Source organism: Phalacrocorax aristotelis, chromosome 8 (assembly GCF_949628215.1).
Source record: "Phalacrocorax aristotelis chromosome 8, bGulAri2.1, whole genome shotgun sequence".
NCBI classification, from domain to species: domain Eukaryota; kingdom Metazoa; phylum Chordata; class Aves; order Suliformes; family Phalacrocoracidae; genus Phalacrocorax; species Phalacrocorax aristotelis.
Window position 1 is genome coordinate 22,590,946 of NC_134283.1, and position 16,575 is coordinate 22,607,520.

Genomic DNA, 16,575 nt, shown 5'->3' on the forward strand with positions numbered 1-16,575 from the left:
ACAGCGGCGGGGCGGTGGGGATGGGGAAGGAGGGGATTCCCGGAGGCGGGGAGCCCCTCGCCGCTGCCTGCCCGGGGATGGGCGTCGCTTCCCGGCCGAGATGGGGGCGGGCAGGGGGCGGACTACAACCCCCGGCGTGCAGCGGGCAGGGCGGTGCCGGCGCCGCGCCGCCGCCGGGGCCGGGAGCGGGCTCCCACTGCCCGGTGAGTGGGGCCGGGGCACCGGGGAGGGGGCCAGGGCGGGACCCGGGGAGCCTCAAGGACCGGCTGGGGCCTCGTCGCGTCCCCGAGGCTATTCCCCCTTGCTAAGGCGGGGTGACCGTCGTCAGCTCCGGGCCTTGCTTCCCCGGCACCGCCGGGGCCCATGCGAGTCCGTGGGGCTTGTCGAGTCACCCTCGGATGAAGCGTTTGCTCTCAGTCTCTGGTTGCTACGGGCATGGTGGTTTTGCCCGGGCGGGGTGAAAGGACAGCCGGGCACCCTGCAGCATCCTCCTCCGGCCGTGGGAGGAAGCGTCATCGACCCCTTCCTCATCTGGGCAGGGGTTTCAGCCAAAGCGGACCCACGCGTGTCGGCAGACCGACCGGCCTGGGACCTGTCCCCTCTGCGCAACTACCCCCGGGGTGGGAGAGGGCTGCCTTTATTCTTCCCCTGTGCAGGCCTGAGGGTTTTTTCCCCTTCCCCAGAAACCTTTGAAAGGATTTGTAGCACAAGCATGGGGTTTAAATAACTTAGAAGCAAAGGGTGGTCTGGTCAGGAAGAACCCCTGGAGATGTTATCTAGGAAAAAAAAAGAGATTTCCCTTGAAAAGAGATTTCCCTTGGCTGTGTAGGTTCCTGCAAAGCCCTGCCATGCTGTGAGGATTGATCTCCTTCAGCTCGGCAAGGCACCAGGATGAGATCTGGGCTGTCCAGTTCTCAAGGGCTGTGGTGCTGAAAACACCAGGTCTTCAGCTCCAAAAGCTTCTGAGACATCTTGTGCTGGCAGTGCAGCTGGTCCTGCTTTTCCTGGTGACATGGTGTTTCTGCTGTGTGTACGGGTTGTTCCAGTTGAGCCCAGCCCTGACCTTTACCCGGGAGCATGTGTGTGGTGGCTCTTGCAGAGCTTGCAGGAATTGGGGTTGGAAATCAGGAAGCGAGCCGTGATGCTGGGTCTCGTGCCCACAGAAAGGCGGGTCCTGTTGTAAGGCTGCAGCTCGCCAGCCGGGGCTCAGTCCACTGGCCGCTGGCAGTGGTGTCCTCACCTTGGAATTGGAGGACAAGAGGTGAGTTCTCCTGCTGTATCTCTGCTGGCGTGAAGACACCTATGCACTGTGACCCCCAAGCTGAGACCCAGGGAACTCATTTTCTCTGTGCCCCCGTCTGATGCCCAGGTTGTCCTTTGTTACCATACTTTAATTAAACACTGACCATGTCCTTCCTCATCCCCTTCTAGGAGCAGTGAAGGGCCTGACCCCCATGCTGCTGTGGTCCCAGCCCACCCATTAGCTGCCCTCCCTGCCTGATGGAGCCAGTGCTGGCAGAGGACCCTCCTCAAGGTGGCCAGCTGAGCCTGGTGCAGGAGCGCTAGTGGGACGTGGACAGTGGCGTGTGCCACCCTAGGAGGCACAATGGCTCAGGGCACCGGGAGCATCAACAGCGACTACAAGGATTGGGAGTGGAGCACTGATGCCGGGGAACGTGCCAGGCTCCTGCAGAGCCCCAGTGTGGAGACGGTGCCAAAGAGTGGAGAGAGCCAAGGAAATGGTCTGGGGGCCACGTCGGCTCTGGGAGCTGTATTCATTGTGGTCAACGCTGCCCTTGGGGCTGGGCTGCTCAACTTCCCTGCCGCCTTCAGCATGGCCGGTGGCGTGGCCGCAGGCGTTGCACTGCAGATGGTGAGAGGGTGGGAAGGGACAGTCTGTTGTCCCACCCTGGGAGGGGACATGGCGGGGATGTGTGTAGCCCCAGAAGGGGCTCAGGGAGAATGTGGCTCCTGGCAGGAAGCCCTGTTGGGTGAGGGACCCCAGAGATGCTGTGTGTACAGGGGTGGCTGCCTGAGGTGGCTTTGGGAACCTCGTCATGGTGTTGCCTCAGTGCCCCCTCCCTGCTTCTTTCCCCACCCCAGTGCATGCTGATCTTCATCATCGGAGGCTTGGTCATCCTGGCATACTGCTCGCAGGCCAGCAACGAGCGGACCTACCAGGAGGTTGTGTGGGCCGTCTGCGGGAAGGTGCCTGGCGTGCTGTGTGAGGTGGCTATTGCTGTCTACACCTTTGGCACCTGCATCGCTTTCCTCATCATCATTGGAGACCAGGAGGACAAGAGTAAGTATGTCCTATGGGGGAAAAAATAACCAGTTGCTGTCCTTCGGCTGGAAGGGGACAACCTGAGCGCCCCGGTTGTCCCCACAGTCATTGCTGCTCTGGTGATGGAGCCTGAGGAAGCTGGGAGCAGCCGCTGGTACACGGAACGCAAGTTCACCATTAGCATCACTGCCTTCTTCCTCATCCTGCCCCTCTCCATCCCCAAGGAGATCGGCTTCCAAAAATATGCCAGGTGGGTAGGGAGAGCCCTCTGGGGCTGGGAGTGGCATAGGCCAGCCAGCACCCACCTAAGCATGGTCCCAGGGGACAGGGAGTGGAAACACCATGGTTCTAGCACTATATCTGCTTGCTCGCCCCTGTGGGGTTTGGACATCTCCTTCATCTTCCCTTGCCTTGGTTTCCCCATCTGGGAAGCAGAGGAGTTGCTGAGCACTGTGTGGCTAGTGTCATACTCCAGGGCTTGTGTCCCTCCCTTCTGCTTGCTGGAGGAAGCGGGGAGAGCTGCTTCCAAGTGCATTGTCCCATCTTTGGAGTTGGCCATTCAGCAGAAAGGAGAGCCAGTAAGCGTCCCCAGGCTGGGTGGTCTGCAGGCCAGCCCTGCTCCACCAGGCATCTTGGTGTCACCTGGCTGCTGGAGCTGGACCAGGGCTACCAAGGAGTGCCACTTCTTTAACACTCGCCTCTTTCTCCTGCCCAAAACCTAGCCCATCTCCTCGCTGGCAGGTGTGCCACTCTCAGCAGCACGGGACAGCCCCCAGGTGCAGCAGGATTGCATTGGCACCTGCTCTGGGGACAGTGGGTGACAGTGCCTGGCATATTCCTGTGGGAAGGGAGAGCAGGGGTGGTCCTGATGGGAAGGATTGGGGTGGCCTGGGCTGTGCACGGAGGAAATGGGGCTGGAGAGGCTGAGAGGAGACCCTCTGCAGAACGGGGAGGCAGCACGCTGAGGATCTCCTGTCCCTTCTTGCAGCTCCCTAAGTGTGGTCGGCACATGGTATGTCACAGCAGTCATTATCATCAAGTACATCTGGCCCGACAAGGAGCTCATGCCTGTGGAGATCCCCACCAGGTGAGCGTGAGAGACCTGGTGATGATGCTGGCCATCATAGCACTGCAGAGCCAGGCAGGGGTGCAGGAGTGAGGGCTGCAAAGGCTGGGGACAAATCTGCGCAAGTCCCATCCTTGGGCCCGGGGGCGCTGCATATTGCTGCCAGAAGCTCCCAAGTGGCTGCTTCTCTGCAGAGAAGCACGTGGTGAAGGAGAGGAAAAAGACCTCTTGGAGGTCCCCATAGCTCCATCACAGGTTCTGAGGAGAGGTGATTGACTTTTAGCTCCAATACAGCCAGGCCTAGAGTGCCCCATGCAGTGCTTGTGCTCACCCAGCAACCAGGGCTGGGTCTGTTTTAGGATGATTTGGGTTATTTCCTTGGCCAGTACAGCTCCTGTGGCTTGTCCCCCCCTCGTGGTTTTGGGAAGTTTATGCACCCAGCACAGGCAGTGGAATTTTAGGGCAGAGCAAAATTTAGATTGTTGTTTGGCACTGCCCAAGCAGACTCTTATTTTTTACTGACACTTTTATTTTTGTAAATGCTCAATTTTGGCTGGTTCTGTCTCGGTGAAAGGCTCTGGTCTTCAGGGAGCGCCAGGTTCCAGAAAAAGCTTACTCTACACAAACTCATCATCCTGTGTGGGGGGACACAGTAACACAGAGGGTGCAGGTCAGCAGAGGCATGAGCAGACCGCTAAGCACCCCCAGCTCATCCTCCCCCAGGGCGCTGGGTGGGGGGCATAGGAGGCCTGGTCTGACCGGTTGGTGTTTCTCTCCCACCAGTCCCTCCACCTGGATGGCCGTCTTCAATGCCATGCCCACCATCTGCTTCGGGTTCCAGGTAAGGCCACAAGCTCAGCGCTACCCTTCTCACTATGCAGCCGTCTGGGTGGAGGACAAGCATGGTCCAGGGATGCTCCCCTGGGCGATCAGCTAAAAACGCTCCCCATGTGCTCACTGCATGGCTTTGCAAGGGGGCTGAAGCCAGTTTAACACCTCACCACCCCTGGATGGAGATGTATTAATTTTACTCCAGCTGAGAAGGCCAGGGCAGCCTGTCCCCCACTTTTCTTCTCCAGCAACAAACCGGGGGGATCACGGTATCATGACAAACCTGGGGTTATCACATGTGGGATCCTGTGCAGCTTCCTGTGTGCTCAGGCTCAACCCATCGCGTGTCCCTACTCTCTCTCCATGTCCCGGCAGTGCCATGTGAGCAGTGTGCCCGTCTTTAACAGCATGAAGCAGCCAGAGGTGAAGACCTGGGGGATGGTGGTGACAACGGCCATGGTGATTGCTCTCTTCGTCTACATGGGTACTGGTGAGTGAGGGGATACCATGTGAGTCTGGCATGGTCTTCAGAGGGGCTGTGAACTTCTGGAGGGCAGGGACCCTCTGGTCAGCAGAGGGACAGAGCAGGAAGGGAGTGGAGTCCACCTAACTCCCCCTGGAACATGCCCTGTGCCACATCTATCCAACTCTGGTCCTTCAAACACATGTGCCAGAGGCTTGTCCCCATCCCCCGCTGACTGCTCCCTTCCCGGCAGGCGTCTGTGGTTTCCTGACCTTTGGAGCTGGTGTGGAGCAGGACATTTTGCTGTCCTACCCCTCCAATGACATACCTGTTGCCCTCGCCCGGGCCTTCATCATCCTCTGTGTGCTGACGTCCTACCCCATCCTGCACTTCTGCGGCCGGTGAGCACTGGGAGGAGGCAGGGACTGGTGTGGGCAGGAGGGGCAGTGTGGGGAAACTCCCCTGCCCTGGGTTGTTGCCCACAGGGCTGTCTTGGAGGGTCTCTGGCTCCGCTACACTGGGGTGACAGTGGAGGAAGACGTGGTTCGGGAGCGGAGGAGGCGCCTGCTTCAGACCATCAGCTGGTTCCTCCTGACCCTCCTCCTGGCTCTCTTCATCCCTGACATCGGCAAAGTCATCTCTGTCATTGGGGGCTTGGCCGCCTGCTTCATCTTTGTCTTCCCAGGTAGGGTGTCCCAGAATGCTCAGGGGCCAATGGAGGTCTTTCAGCCTTGTGTCTCAAAGAGAGAGAGGGTGGGATGGGGAGGCAGGAACCAGGAGGCCTTTAGAGAAGGATGAACGTGTGGTGTGAGGTCTTGTCAGCAGCCCAACTATTTTCACTGGTCTTTCTGTGCCATAATGGGGAGTGCAGCTACATGGCTTGTAGGGTGTCTGCTCAGTCCTCATCTGTGTTGAATTTGCCTCCTATCCCTTTCAGGACTCTGCCTGATTCAAGCCAAGCTCTCTGAGATCCAAGAAACCAGAGCAATCAGGTAACTGATACGCAATTCCCCTCTCCCCCCTTCCCCTGTGGATGTTGGCATGAAGGTCCCCTCTGAACATGCCCTGTCCTTCTGTATCCACAGCTGGTGGGCCCAGGTCAGCTATGGGGTGTTCATGGTCACCCTTGGAGCCTTCATCTTTGGACAGACCACTGCCAACGCCATCTTTGTGGATCTCACAGCCTGAATCCTCCTCCAGGCTGGACCGCGCTGCTGCTCTGGGGATGCAGATTTCCCCTAGGATGAAAGAGAAGCAGGGAGAAAGCATGTTGGCACTTTGGGAAGATCCAAGAGGAGTGTTGTAATCTGCGGCTTAGCTGAAAGAGCCCAGTGGTAGTTTGTATCTCATTGTCTTCATGCACCAGGCAGTCAGGCTTGTTCTCTTGGCCCTGACTCCCTGGTGAAGCCAGAGCATCACTACAGGGGGACCTGTAGTCCAGGTCAAGCCCTTTCTGCCCCTCTAGGGTAGACATCACATCAAACCTTAGATGTCACTAAGGGGTCACAACTGGGGCTTGCGAAGGCATGCTGCTCTCACCCACATACCCCTGTGCTGGTGGAGTTCCTCTCCACAACTTAAACTCTTTCTTCTCCCAATGGAGGGAGACAGCGTGTCTTGCATAAAGGGAACTAGTAATTGTGTTTATCAGACAGGGCAACATCCTCGTAGTCCTATTCTGTGTCAGTGTTTGGTCTGAACTCTGTTTTCCCATGGCTCATCTCGCCTGTCTCCTACTCCTTATCTTACATCTCCCTCCGCCTGGGCGGCGCTTGCTGTTACAAAGTGGGACCGTCACCTTCAGCCTGATTTTTTTGTTTTATTCAGAGGGTCAGGACAAGCCCAGGGTAGGGACACACTGGTGCAAATGTTTCCTCGGCCAGGGGTTGCTCACTCGCTAGAGAAGGTGCTGTGGCTGCATCGACCTACTGGAGACACTACACTAGAGCAAAGCTCTTCTCCAAATTTCCAATCCTGTTCTTCCAGGAGGTGTCTAGGGAATGGGACTGGACCAGGTGTAGGTTTTAAGGAATGCTTTGGGGATAAAGCAGTTAGTATTAATCCATTTTATATTGTTCCCTTGGTCGTTTACACTCTCTGTGGCTGGTGTTGCTCTGGGCTGTCCCTCCGTGGCCTGTCTGAATGATAGTTTCACTTCTGCTTTCGCTAAGTTGAGCAGTTCCCCAGCAGCACATTCAGTTGGAGGAGTTAAACCTCAACAACAAACCGCTCTTGTTTAGTCTTTGAGTTACCTTGTTCCTTGTTTGACTTCTAAAACCTTGGGGAGGGAGGAATTAATGTGTATCTATTGCTGCTTCTGTGATAAGGGTCCAGCCCAGCTTTATGCAGCACCCGGCTTTGCTCCTTCTGCACCTTCTGGAAGCAGCCCAGACTATCATGGTGGGAAGGTGAACCGTGGTATGCTTCTGTACTTCTCACCGTGGCGCTCTCCCTCTGCGACCAGTGGTGGTGGTTGGGAGGATGGCACATGGGTGCTTCCCCACGTGGAAACGTTTGGTCTTCCCCTAGCAATGCTTGCTGCATGTAAACATGGACCTCCCTGCTGTTCCTCAGAACGAGACAGGGAGACCCAGATGGAGGAGGAGGAGAGGGAAGCCCCAAGCTCAGCGGGAATGTTTGAGGGACCCTGTGAAGGCATGTGTCCCTCCTGTCTCCCTCAACATACCTCCAACTTGTGTGCCCTCAACTTTTGACAAAACCAGGCCCCAGCAGACCCCCCCATTCATATGGTGCCAGCTGCCTCCTGAGCCCCCTTGCCTGGCTCCTGCCTGAGAACTGGCGCTGGGGCTTGGAGGGCCGCTTGGCATAAAGAGGGTGCCCACCCTGACACCATCCAGCCCTGGGGACCACTCCTCCTGGACATGGGGAACACGGAGCCACCTCCTGTGGAGCCCAGCAAGGATCAGGATGCTCAAAGCTCAGGAGATGCCAACTCTGATATGTCTTTCAGTGCCTGGCCACTGTAAAGATGGAGAGGAGTTTGGTACCCTGTGGCTTTTGTGGCTCTGGCTTTCCCAAAGGTGAGGTCCCATGGCCAAAGTGGATGTGGACATGGAGTCCCACATCTCAGGTTGTTACCTGGGGAGCTGCTGGGCTCCCTTGATCCCCCCGGGGGGGGCTGAGAACAGGGAGGGTATGGAGGTGCTATGGCTGTTTCTCTGTTTGCCTTACTGCTCCCCTGTTTACAAACACCGGCCTTTTTAAATGTATTTTCTATGCGCAGAAAACAGAGGGACCTGGATTTAATAAAAGTGACATTGTGGTGTGTGTGCCGGGTGCACACGAGGTGGTTTCTGTGGGGCCAGAGGGGTACTGTGGGAGGGAGATGCTCCCAGGTGGGATTCAGGGTTGAAGCCGTGTCCCAAAAAGCCAGCCCAGCTCTCCCAGCTTTGGGATGGAGGGCACAAGGGACCGGCTTTGACGCTGACCCCGTGGTGGCTGGCAGGGGGTGCCCTGCCAGAGGCGAGGCCCCGCTGCCTTCCTCAGGCCCTCATACCCCAGGTTACCCTGTCAGGGGAGGCTCTGGGGGTCCCGGTGTTGGTACGCCAGGGGGAGCCCCACGGCTCAGAGGCAGGAGTGAAGCGGCTGGGACAGGAGGGAAAGAGCCCTTTCACGGTTCGGGATAGCTGAGGAAGTCCAAAAAGTTTCCTCTCCGGGACCGAAGCCGGCGGATGCGGGTGGATTTCGGGCAAACCGGTCCCCGTGAGTGACCGGGGAACGAAGCTGCAGCCTGGCAGGCCGCAGTGCGAGGTCCCGGGCGCCGCCGCCATGTTATGTAGATGCCTCCCGCTCGGGCCGTACCACCGCACTGCGGGCGGGGGGTGTGGTGTGTGTGAAGTGTGCAGGTCACAGCCAGCGCTCCGGGCCGTACCAAGGCAGCGCGGGGGGAGCCGCCCGTACCACCGCGCTGCGCGGGGGGTGTATGGGGGTGGTGCCTGGGGCCGTACCACCGCCTTCCCCCCCCCATGACTCCGCGCGCCCTTTGGTCCCCCCGCCACTTCCCCTTCCCAGCTCACCCTATAGCGCAGCGCCCGGCGCTTATTGGTCGGTTTTGCCAGCTCTGGTTGGCAGCTGGTGCGCATGCGTAACCAAGAGGCTGTCAGCGTTGATTGGTCAAAACAATATGCAGGAACCCGCCTCTCTCGGCCAATGGGGGTGGGGCGCACTCTCCGCGCAAGGAGAGGGTGGGAAAAGGCAGAACCAGCAGAGGTCGCGCCGCGCTGATTGGACAACCGCGCGCGGTCCTGCGTTCTGATTGGGGGAGAGGCACGTCAGGTGGACTGATGGTTCGGCGGGCGCCACGCCACGCCCCCCCGCGCCCCCGCCGTCCCCCGTCCCCCCCCCGCTGGCGTGCCGCGAGGGGACGGGGGAGGGGAAAGGCCGCGACGTGAGCGCGAGACCCCGTCCGCCATTTTGTAGAGAAACGGCGGAGGCGAGTGGATAGAAAGCGCGAACGGCCTCGGCTCGGTGCCCTGCTCCGGCTCCCTCGAGGTGAGTCTTGCTTCGCTCTGCTGGGCACAGCCCCGGCCCGCGCCCTGGCCGGCCCGCCGGTGGGCTCTGTGTATGTGTCAGGGGAGCGGGGGAGCACCGGAGCCGCCGGGGCGGCGGGGGTCTCGGCCGCGGCCTGCCCCCCACCCCCACCCCACCCCCCCACCGCAAGGGCGGTGGTGTGGGGCCGAGGAGGTGGCGGCGGGAGCCGGGCGGAAGGTGGCTGCGGGGACGGTAGAGGAAGCTCGGCCCGCCCCGCCGCTTTCGGGGTCGCGTGGGGAAGCCCGCGGGGCCCCGCGGCCGGGCCTGCCTCGGCCTCCGCCGCTCACCGCCGCGGCCCATCGCCTCTTCGCCGACTCCTGCTCCATCAGCCGGCGTCCGATGGACGGGAGGCACAGCCGAGCAAACTTTGAAGGGCTTTGCTTCGGCTCGGGCCGGGAGGCGCGATTGCTTCCAGGTCCGCGGGTCACCGCCCGCGGCTCTCGTGGCGGGGAGGAAGGCTCCGAGGCGGCAGGCTGCGCGGCGATCGCTTCGAGGGGGCGCGGAAGGCTTCGGCTTTTGAGCTGTTCTCGTTTCTCTTTCCCCGTCCGCTTTTGTAGTGTTGATCGTGACGGGTGACGCCGGGAGAGGCTCAGGAAGCAGCCGGTGCTGGGCCTACCCCTGAGCTTGGCTCGGTGGCGTCCTTATAAGATCGGCATTGTTGTGACTTACCCACAGAAAACAAGTAACCTGTTAGCGGTCAGCTATAGTAAATAACCCCGTGACATAGCCTTTCTTCGGACCGCACAGAAGAAACACTTCTCAGCACTGTCCTCCAGTTAAGAATACGCTGTGTAGTAAAACCGACTTGCTTATTTCAGACCTAGAAATAGCAGCAGTTGGCTGTTTTTACAGATACTGTATTATTAGAAATAGCCGCACTCCAGTAGTTCTCTAACTCAGAGTAGTACCGTGTTCTTATTATATGATAAGGCGATGGAGCAGTCTAACCACAAACAATTTGCGCTGTATTTACAACAGAAGTGGGATAATACTAAAAATCACAACACTTAGTCTGTTAATATATCATGAGCTTGGATTGTCTGTTTCTGAATCCCACTTGTCAGAAGGAAGCATGGCATCTATTCTCAGTGGAGCATTTTTTTAATCAGGTAACAAAACAGGTATGACACCTGACAAGTCATTCTTAGTGCACACAACCGAAGTGTTTCCTGTTTCTAAGGTAAATACATTGGCATTTACTGAAATTAGAGGCAGGATGAGTCTTGGTGAGGTGACTGTCTTATAAACAGGAAACAAACTTGGTTGGTAATAGGCTTGCTTGTCCTTGTTCTGTTATTTTCTTGTTTTTTCTGCCCTTATGCTTTTAAGTTTGCTGTTAACTGTTGATCCTCTTGGCCTGGTGTCTCCAGACTCATAGCAAGCTTGCTATCTACCCGTCTCTCCTCTTTACAAAAATACCTGATCCTGTTTATCCTTCTAGCATAATGCGCTTAAATATTTAGTTTTAATTGATGCTGAAATGGCTACTGTTCATGTTCAGTTGAATAAGTGGAAGAGAAACTGGGCAAACAACTTAGGAAAAGTGGACAGTGATGTTTTGTGACCCTGTGATGGGTCATCCCTAAGTAGTGTCTGGATTTCTTATTACTGAGAATCATGGCTGAGGTCATCACTATTTTAGGTAAATTTCTTGGTTTTTTTTTTGTTCTATAACCATTCCTACTATTATGAATATTGCAGTTTTCCTTTGCCTTTTGAAATTGCATTTAACTGTTTTAAAACCCTTTTTGGGTGGAAAAACAGCACAAAGCCTTTGAGAACAGGTCCCTAAATTTCCTTCACTTCCTTCCAACAGAAACTTTATCCTGCAGTGTTTGACTGAAGGGAAGGTGGGAAGTGAGAGTTTCTTGGGGTTTTTTTTTTTGTAAATTATCTTAGTTGAGATATGAAAATGATTGGAGCGGCCTTGTAAAGACTGGTGCATGTCTGATGTATTTGAGGTAGGTTCCAAACCTGAAACTTAACTGGCCTTAGTGTATGGGAACAGACATATGTGCTTATTTCAGCCACTCTCTGTAAACTAAAGTTACGGTGTCTAATCAGCATTGTGGCTTCCAGTTGACTGGAGTTGTGTGTAGTTTTCCAGCACATGGAATGTTCAGGTGGCTTTTCTATGTGTAAACACCTAAATTTGAACTGGTCAAATTAATGAGTAGCTTATTTTACTGTAAATGTAACTTACACTGTAAGGTTTTTTCTTTCCATAGATGTAAAAATGATAGACATCCAGAAATCTAATCTAACCATGGTATGATTCAAAACCTCCTTTCCCCTTTGGAGTACTTCTCATCTGGGGCTTCCGAAAGGTGTGTGGCTCTTCCATGTGTTCTGTTTGTGCATGGGTTTGAGGAGTGGGTAAGAAACTGTGTTCTGAAGAACAGGTTTAGTAGTGGTGCCTTTAGCATGTTTTATATGATGTTTTTTGACAGGAGTTTAGAACCTAATCAGCAAACATGTTGCTGTTTTTGTCACTCAAGCTTTTTATCTCCTAAATGCAGTACATGTGGCCTAAAATCTTTACAACTCTTGAAACCCAGTGGGAGGAGGTGCCTTACCTCTGCAAAATACTAAAAAATTCCAAACTTCAGCTTAAAGTAATTTTGAAATTACTTGCTTTGTAAGGCTCTTTCTGAATTTGTGGAAGGCTTCAGGTTTGTCATCTTCAGCAGCAATGCTTAGGTACTCCTAGTGATCTGCTTCAGGTTAGTAGAGTGTTTTGTCCAGCCCAACTGCTCTTTACATATTGGCCCTCTCTATTCTGTGGTTTTGGGATTCTTGCCTAAAATTTTATTGTATTTATGTTTTAATAACCCAACAGAACTCTGCTGTTGAAAATAATCTACTGAAAGAGATGCCAAATGTTTTTCTGATGGCCTGCTGATTTTCTTAGAAAGTGTTGAGGCTACATAATACTGTAGATTTCAGCAAATATTTTCTACCTTTTAAAAATCAGCTGTTGTACAATATAAAATGGTAATCTCTTAAGAGCTCCCTGTGTCTGATAGCTTAATCCATTACTGTATCATAGGGACTATAATTCAAAGTAGCTAATTTTCTCAGCAAATTCGAATTTTTTTGTTACTCTTTCTGTCTGAGGCCTGAATTTTCTGAACCCGTAAAGATGGCAGTTTTGCCCCATGGCCTGAAAGCTTCTTGAATTGTTGGGGCCAGTGCAGGGAGATTTATTCCCACTAAGAATATATGCATCTAAAAATAAAGTCTGCTTTGCGTAGCATTCATAGCTCTCTTAATCAGTGCTGTGGAAATTGAATTTTAGCCTTGCATTGAATGACCAGAGAGGAACCTGTGCACTTCTGCTTCCTGGATTGGGCTCCCTTAATTACTCTGATTTTTATGTACTACTGTAAGTTAGGTTGCACTGTTTGAAACTCTGAAATGCCATTAGTCTGGTGCTTGTGAGAGCTGTCAGGATTTTTTATGTGTATCAGGATGTATACTGTTCAAACTGTATGTTTAGAACATAAACGGGAAGCTGCTTCCTTCAGCTGTTGTGTTCTGTCCTTGATTTGTGGTGTCTGCTCAGGCTCTTGTTCTGCTTCCTTGAAAGGGAAAATCCCATTTGTACTCCAGTTTGGGTTCTCTGGTGGCACTGCCAGATTTTAGAGTTAGAAAGTGGGAAAGCTTCTTGTGCTTTCATGCAGTTAAAGCCTGTTGAGATGGTAGTCCCTGCTTTTCTTGGGAGAAAACAGTGATGCGAATAGAGGGGTGGATGGTCGGAGACAGTGCTCTGCAGCGTCGTGGGTGGCAGCAGGGAGGATCAGATTTATGACTGAGCCCAACTCATAGTTCCAGTACCGAAAAGCTTGATTTTTGGGTGGGGTAGGTGTGATTGCTGTGCTATTTGTACTGGTCTGAGGAACAATACCCAGAGAACTGTGGTTTTATTTCCTAGAGGGCCTGAAAGGCAAACTCTGAAGCTTCTGTTATTGCCTTAAAAATGACCGAGTTGGGGTTTTAGTTTGTGTCCTGTTCTTGAGTCCTGAGTTCAACCAGCCCTTGTTCTTCAGGCTGGTTGCTGAAATCTGGTGCTCTGATAGGGACTGAATTCCCCTTGCTAGCTGCTTGTGGTGGCTTTTGTAGGTGTAAGTACTGTGGCATGGTGGCCTGTCTGCTTGATTTTTAACAAGTGTTTTTCATAAGACTTATGTTGGTCCTGTATGTTACACCTTGCCAGTAAGAATGTCTTGGAAAACATGTACTTGCCGTGCTCAGTGACACTTTCTGGATTATTCCAAAAGAGGAATAGAGTTATTTAAAAAAAAAATCAGATACTGTGCTACTGAGAAATCTTAATAACTTTTGTACCTATCCACCTTTCTACAAAGCTGTTTCACAGTCAGTGGGCTTTTAAACCTGGAAATAAAGGTAATGAATTATAGCTTGTCAGATGTACAAAAAAGAAAAATACAAAGTTTTCTATAATTCTTCTTGCTGCAGTTTTAAATATGCTCTGAAATTCTTTCCTAGCACAGTTGCCTTGTCATTGAGGAATGTTTTCAATATTAAACTTGAAAATTTCTTTTTCATGAGATGTAAGGTGTTTTCTTGTGTCAGTAAAACCTTGTGTAGCTTCTAGGAGGACACAGGGCTTTCTGTGGAAGAATCTGGAAGGCAGTGGATGATTTCACTTTCTTTACCAATAGTTTACCCATGTTTCTATTGAATGTAATAAACTTTTACCAAAGAGCAGAATGACCTTGGTGCCCATGGAATAGGATTTGTTGCTCCTGATGCTTTTGGTGTCTGTGGAGGAAGAGGAGAGTAAATTTCCCTGCAGGTGTTGCATGTAAACTTGCTAGTCCTGAGAGCTGTCTTGCTGCCTCTACAGCGGAGGCTGTCACCTGTGTGGATTCTTTCCTGTATCATGGGAGAAAATGTTTTACAGTGTAGGCAGATGTTAAATAAGCTGTAGTTCTAAGTGTAAGCCAGTGAAAACCTTTGTACAAAGGGAGAGGGGGAAATATTTTTTTCTCCTGTTCTACCCAGCACAGCCCTTTTACCCTGGCATGCTTGCCTCTCTGCTGTTCCCATTTAATTCTTGCAGAAGGATGGCCAGCACATCGAGCCATGCTGCTGCAGGGGTTGCTTTCTGAACTGTTTTGCTCTAAGCATTACACATGCCAAGTTAACAGAACACCTGTGCGATACATCTCAATGATGAGGCAGAAATCCTGTACTGGTGGTTTCAGCCATACAGCCAAGACAGTAAAGCAATAGTTTTTATTCTGGAAAAGGCATCGTCAGACTCCTGCAATGAAGCCTAGTGACCTTTGTGTTTCGATCAAGTAGAGCTTCAAAACAGTGACTCTCTAGCTTGATTCCACCTCTGATAAATTACAGTACTGCTTCTCAGAGCAGCTTACGACTTCCTTTGAGATTCCTCAGACTGTTGGTTATGCAGGACTTGCTTTGGGATGCAATTTTATCACATTGGCAATCTGTAACTTAACAGATGAGATGTCAAGTGCCAAGTTTTGTGTTGTCATAGAAATTTATTAAGCTGGCAAGCTCTGCTGTTGTAGCTCACTGGAAAGCTGTTGCAGTATAAGCCAAATGTTAGGCTTAGTTTATTGCAGTTCTTTGTGCTCGTTCACAATTGCTTGTTTTAGTGTGTACGGTTGAGCGCAGTATTGCTTTGATGGTAGTGAGGCAAAATATTGCAGAGATGGTTAAAAAGCATGTTTTTTTAATATAAACTTGTGATTGATGCTTTGAATGATTCTGACCTCTGATTGTTGCTGTATGGTATCTTAATAGATTATGCATCTCATTTTCTTTCTCACAGTGCTGAAAGGGTAGTCGTTCTTCTGACTGAGCTGTTTGCTACCTCTTTCAGACTGGCAAAATGCAAAAATGAATAAATATGGTCGGGTAGCGTGAAAGCAACTAAGCTTGTGTTGTGAAAACTTAATAGTACTTTTTCCTTGTGGACACAGTTATGTCAAATGGTTCATGTAAGTTGTCAAACATGTCTGTGTTATTTTGTTGTTAAACTTTATTCTTCTTGTTTACCAAGGTAGCTTGCAAGCAAAAATATAAAAGAAAAAGCTCTGAGGCGTAACACTGAATTCTTGTAGGATTTAACTTCCTACCCTGTAGTGTTCTGGTGGAAATAGAAAATACAGAGAAAACACTAAATGCTTTTAACACCATACAAACAGCTTGAAGATTTTTTTCTAATAAACCCTAAAAAAACTTACTTTAAATTGTCTGGTTCCATGGTAGAAGGTAACAGCAATGCCTAGAACATAGCTGTGAAGTTGCTGCTGAACTGATATCTAATGCAATATTGTCTTTCAGGTGCCATGTTTCAGAACAGAGGAAGACAATTGAGAAAGAAGAGCTGAAGAAAGTAACACAGAACCAGATACAGGCTAATTGGGGGAAAAAAAATTAACCTGTCTCTGAGGTGAATAAAGGGGAATAATGGTGATTTTGCGCCGGGCTCGGCCGCCTGCTTCCGCCCCAACCAGCAATGAATCTTGACTCGCTCTCGCTGGCCTTGTCTCAAATCAGCTACCTGGTGGACAATTTAACCAAGAAAAACTACCGAGCCAGCCAGCAGGAAATACAGCATGTAAGTAAACTAATGATGCTGTGAAAGAAATTTTGGAAAGAGAAAAGTGGGAATGTCATCTGGAGTTTCAGTTACCATTTGAACTGTACTTCACAGTGCTCTTGTGTGCGTTACTGGGTGCTGTTTTCTGTGGTGTTGAGAATCGCAGCTTGCATCTCTGTTATTCCTCTTGGCTTCATCTGTCAGGTTGTGGAATATGGCATTTTGTATGTCATATGGCCTTTGTAGTTGAATATTAGGATTAACTGCTGCTCCTGGAGTATGGTATGCAAAGCTTTCATAACTCCTTCAGGTTAAATCTTTCAACTTCTGGATATTCCATAGGATATTGTTGTCTGGGAGCGGGAGGAAAACAACTGTCAGTTGTGGCACTGAAAGCATGAGTACATGCTTACTACATCTGAATGTTTTCCCATACCTTGGATGGAAGTTTTTTTGCTCCTCTTTCAATGAAGTACGGCTTGGTGGTGAAGCCATGCTGACTTTCTCGGCCCTGGGTTTTCAGAAAGCAGGCAGAGTAACTGTAGATTGAAACCAAATATCTAAGGATTCTGCTTTAACTGACCCTTTTACAAATAGTTCTTGCTAGCAGGATGGGCAGCATTATCCGCAGAGGAGTGCTTAGGAAGAAGTGAATGTTACTGAGCCAGTTTTAGAAACTGGTTTAATTTAGTTCCCAGCAGACAGCTGGGCCAGTTAATATTTTTTCCTCTTACACTAGTGCAGTCCTACAGTTATTTGAATCAGATTAGGAGGCCAGA

General features: G+C 51.6%; 2 protein-coding genes across 11 annotated transcripts in view; both read left to right on the forward strand.

The window, feature by feature from the left end:
- The first annotated feature begins 114 nt into the window (after positions 1–114).
- SLC38A7 (solute carrier family 38 member 7) lies at positions 115–7,933 on the forward strand. The gene is made up of 11 exons (XM_075101818.1): positions 115–203; positions 1,432–1,873; positions 2,104–2,302; positions 2,390–2,534; positions 3,273–3,371; positions 4,134–4,191; positions 4,557–4,671; positions 4,898–5,045; positions 5,130–5,329; positions 5,582–5,636; positions 5,730–7,933. Exons 2-11 carry the CDS (start codon positions 1,607–1,609, stop codon positions 5,830–5,832), a joined length of 1,389 nt encoding a protein of 462 aa, XP_074957919.1. The 5' UTR covers positions 115–203; positions 1,432–1,606; the 3' UTR covers positions 5,833–7,933.
- Positions 7,934–9,015: 1,082 nt separating this feature from the next.
- CNOT1 (CCR4-NOT transcription complex subunit 1) overlaps positions 9,016–16,575 on the forward strand; it is a 68,616-nt gene continuing 61,056 nt past the window's right edge. For all 10 annotated transcript variants that reach the window (XM_075101820.1, XM_075101825.1, XM_075101821.1 and 7 more), the window contains exons 1-2: positions 9,016–9,156; positions 15,538–15,814. In XM_075101820.1, coding sequence (XP_074957921.1) covers positions 15,713–15,814 — 102 coding nt within the window. In that variant the 5' untranslated portion in view covers positions 9,016–9,156; positions 15,538–15,712. The remainder of the gene's footprint in view (positions 9,157–15,537; positions 15,815–16,575) is intronic.

Excerpts from the sequence above, each read along its gene's own strand:
- SLC38A7 (XM_075101818.1), top strand. The coding sequence starts at position 1,607 with ATGGCTCAGGGCACCGGGAGCATCAACAGCGACTACAAGGATTGGGAG. Across the intron at positions 5,046-5,129 it reads ATCCTGCACTTCTGCGGCCG|GGCTGTCTTGGAGGGTCTCT; the intron begins GTGAGCACTGGG and ends TGTTGCCCACAG. Across the intron at positions 5,637-5,729 it reads CAAGAAACCAGAGCAATCAG|CTGGTGGGCCCAGGTCAGCT; the intron begins GTAACTGATACG and ends CTGTATCCACAG.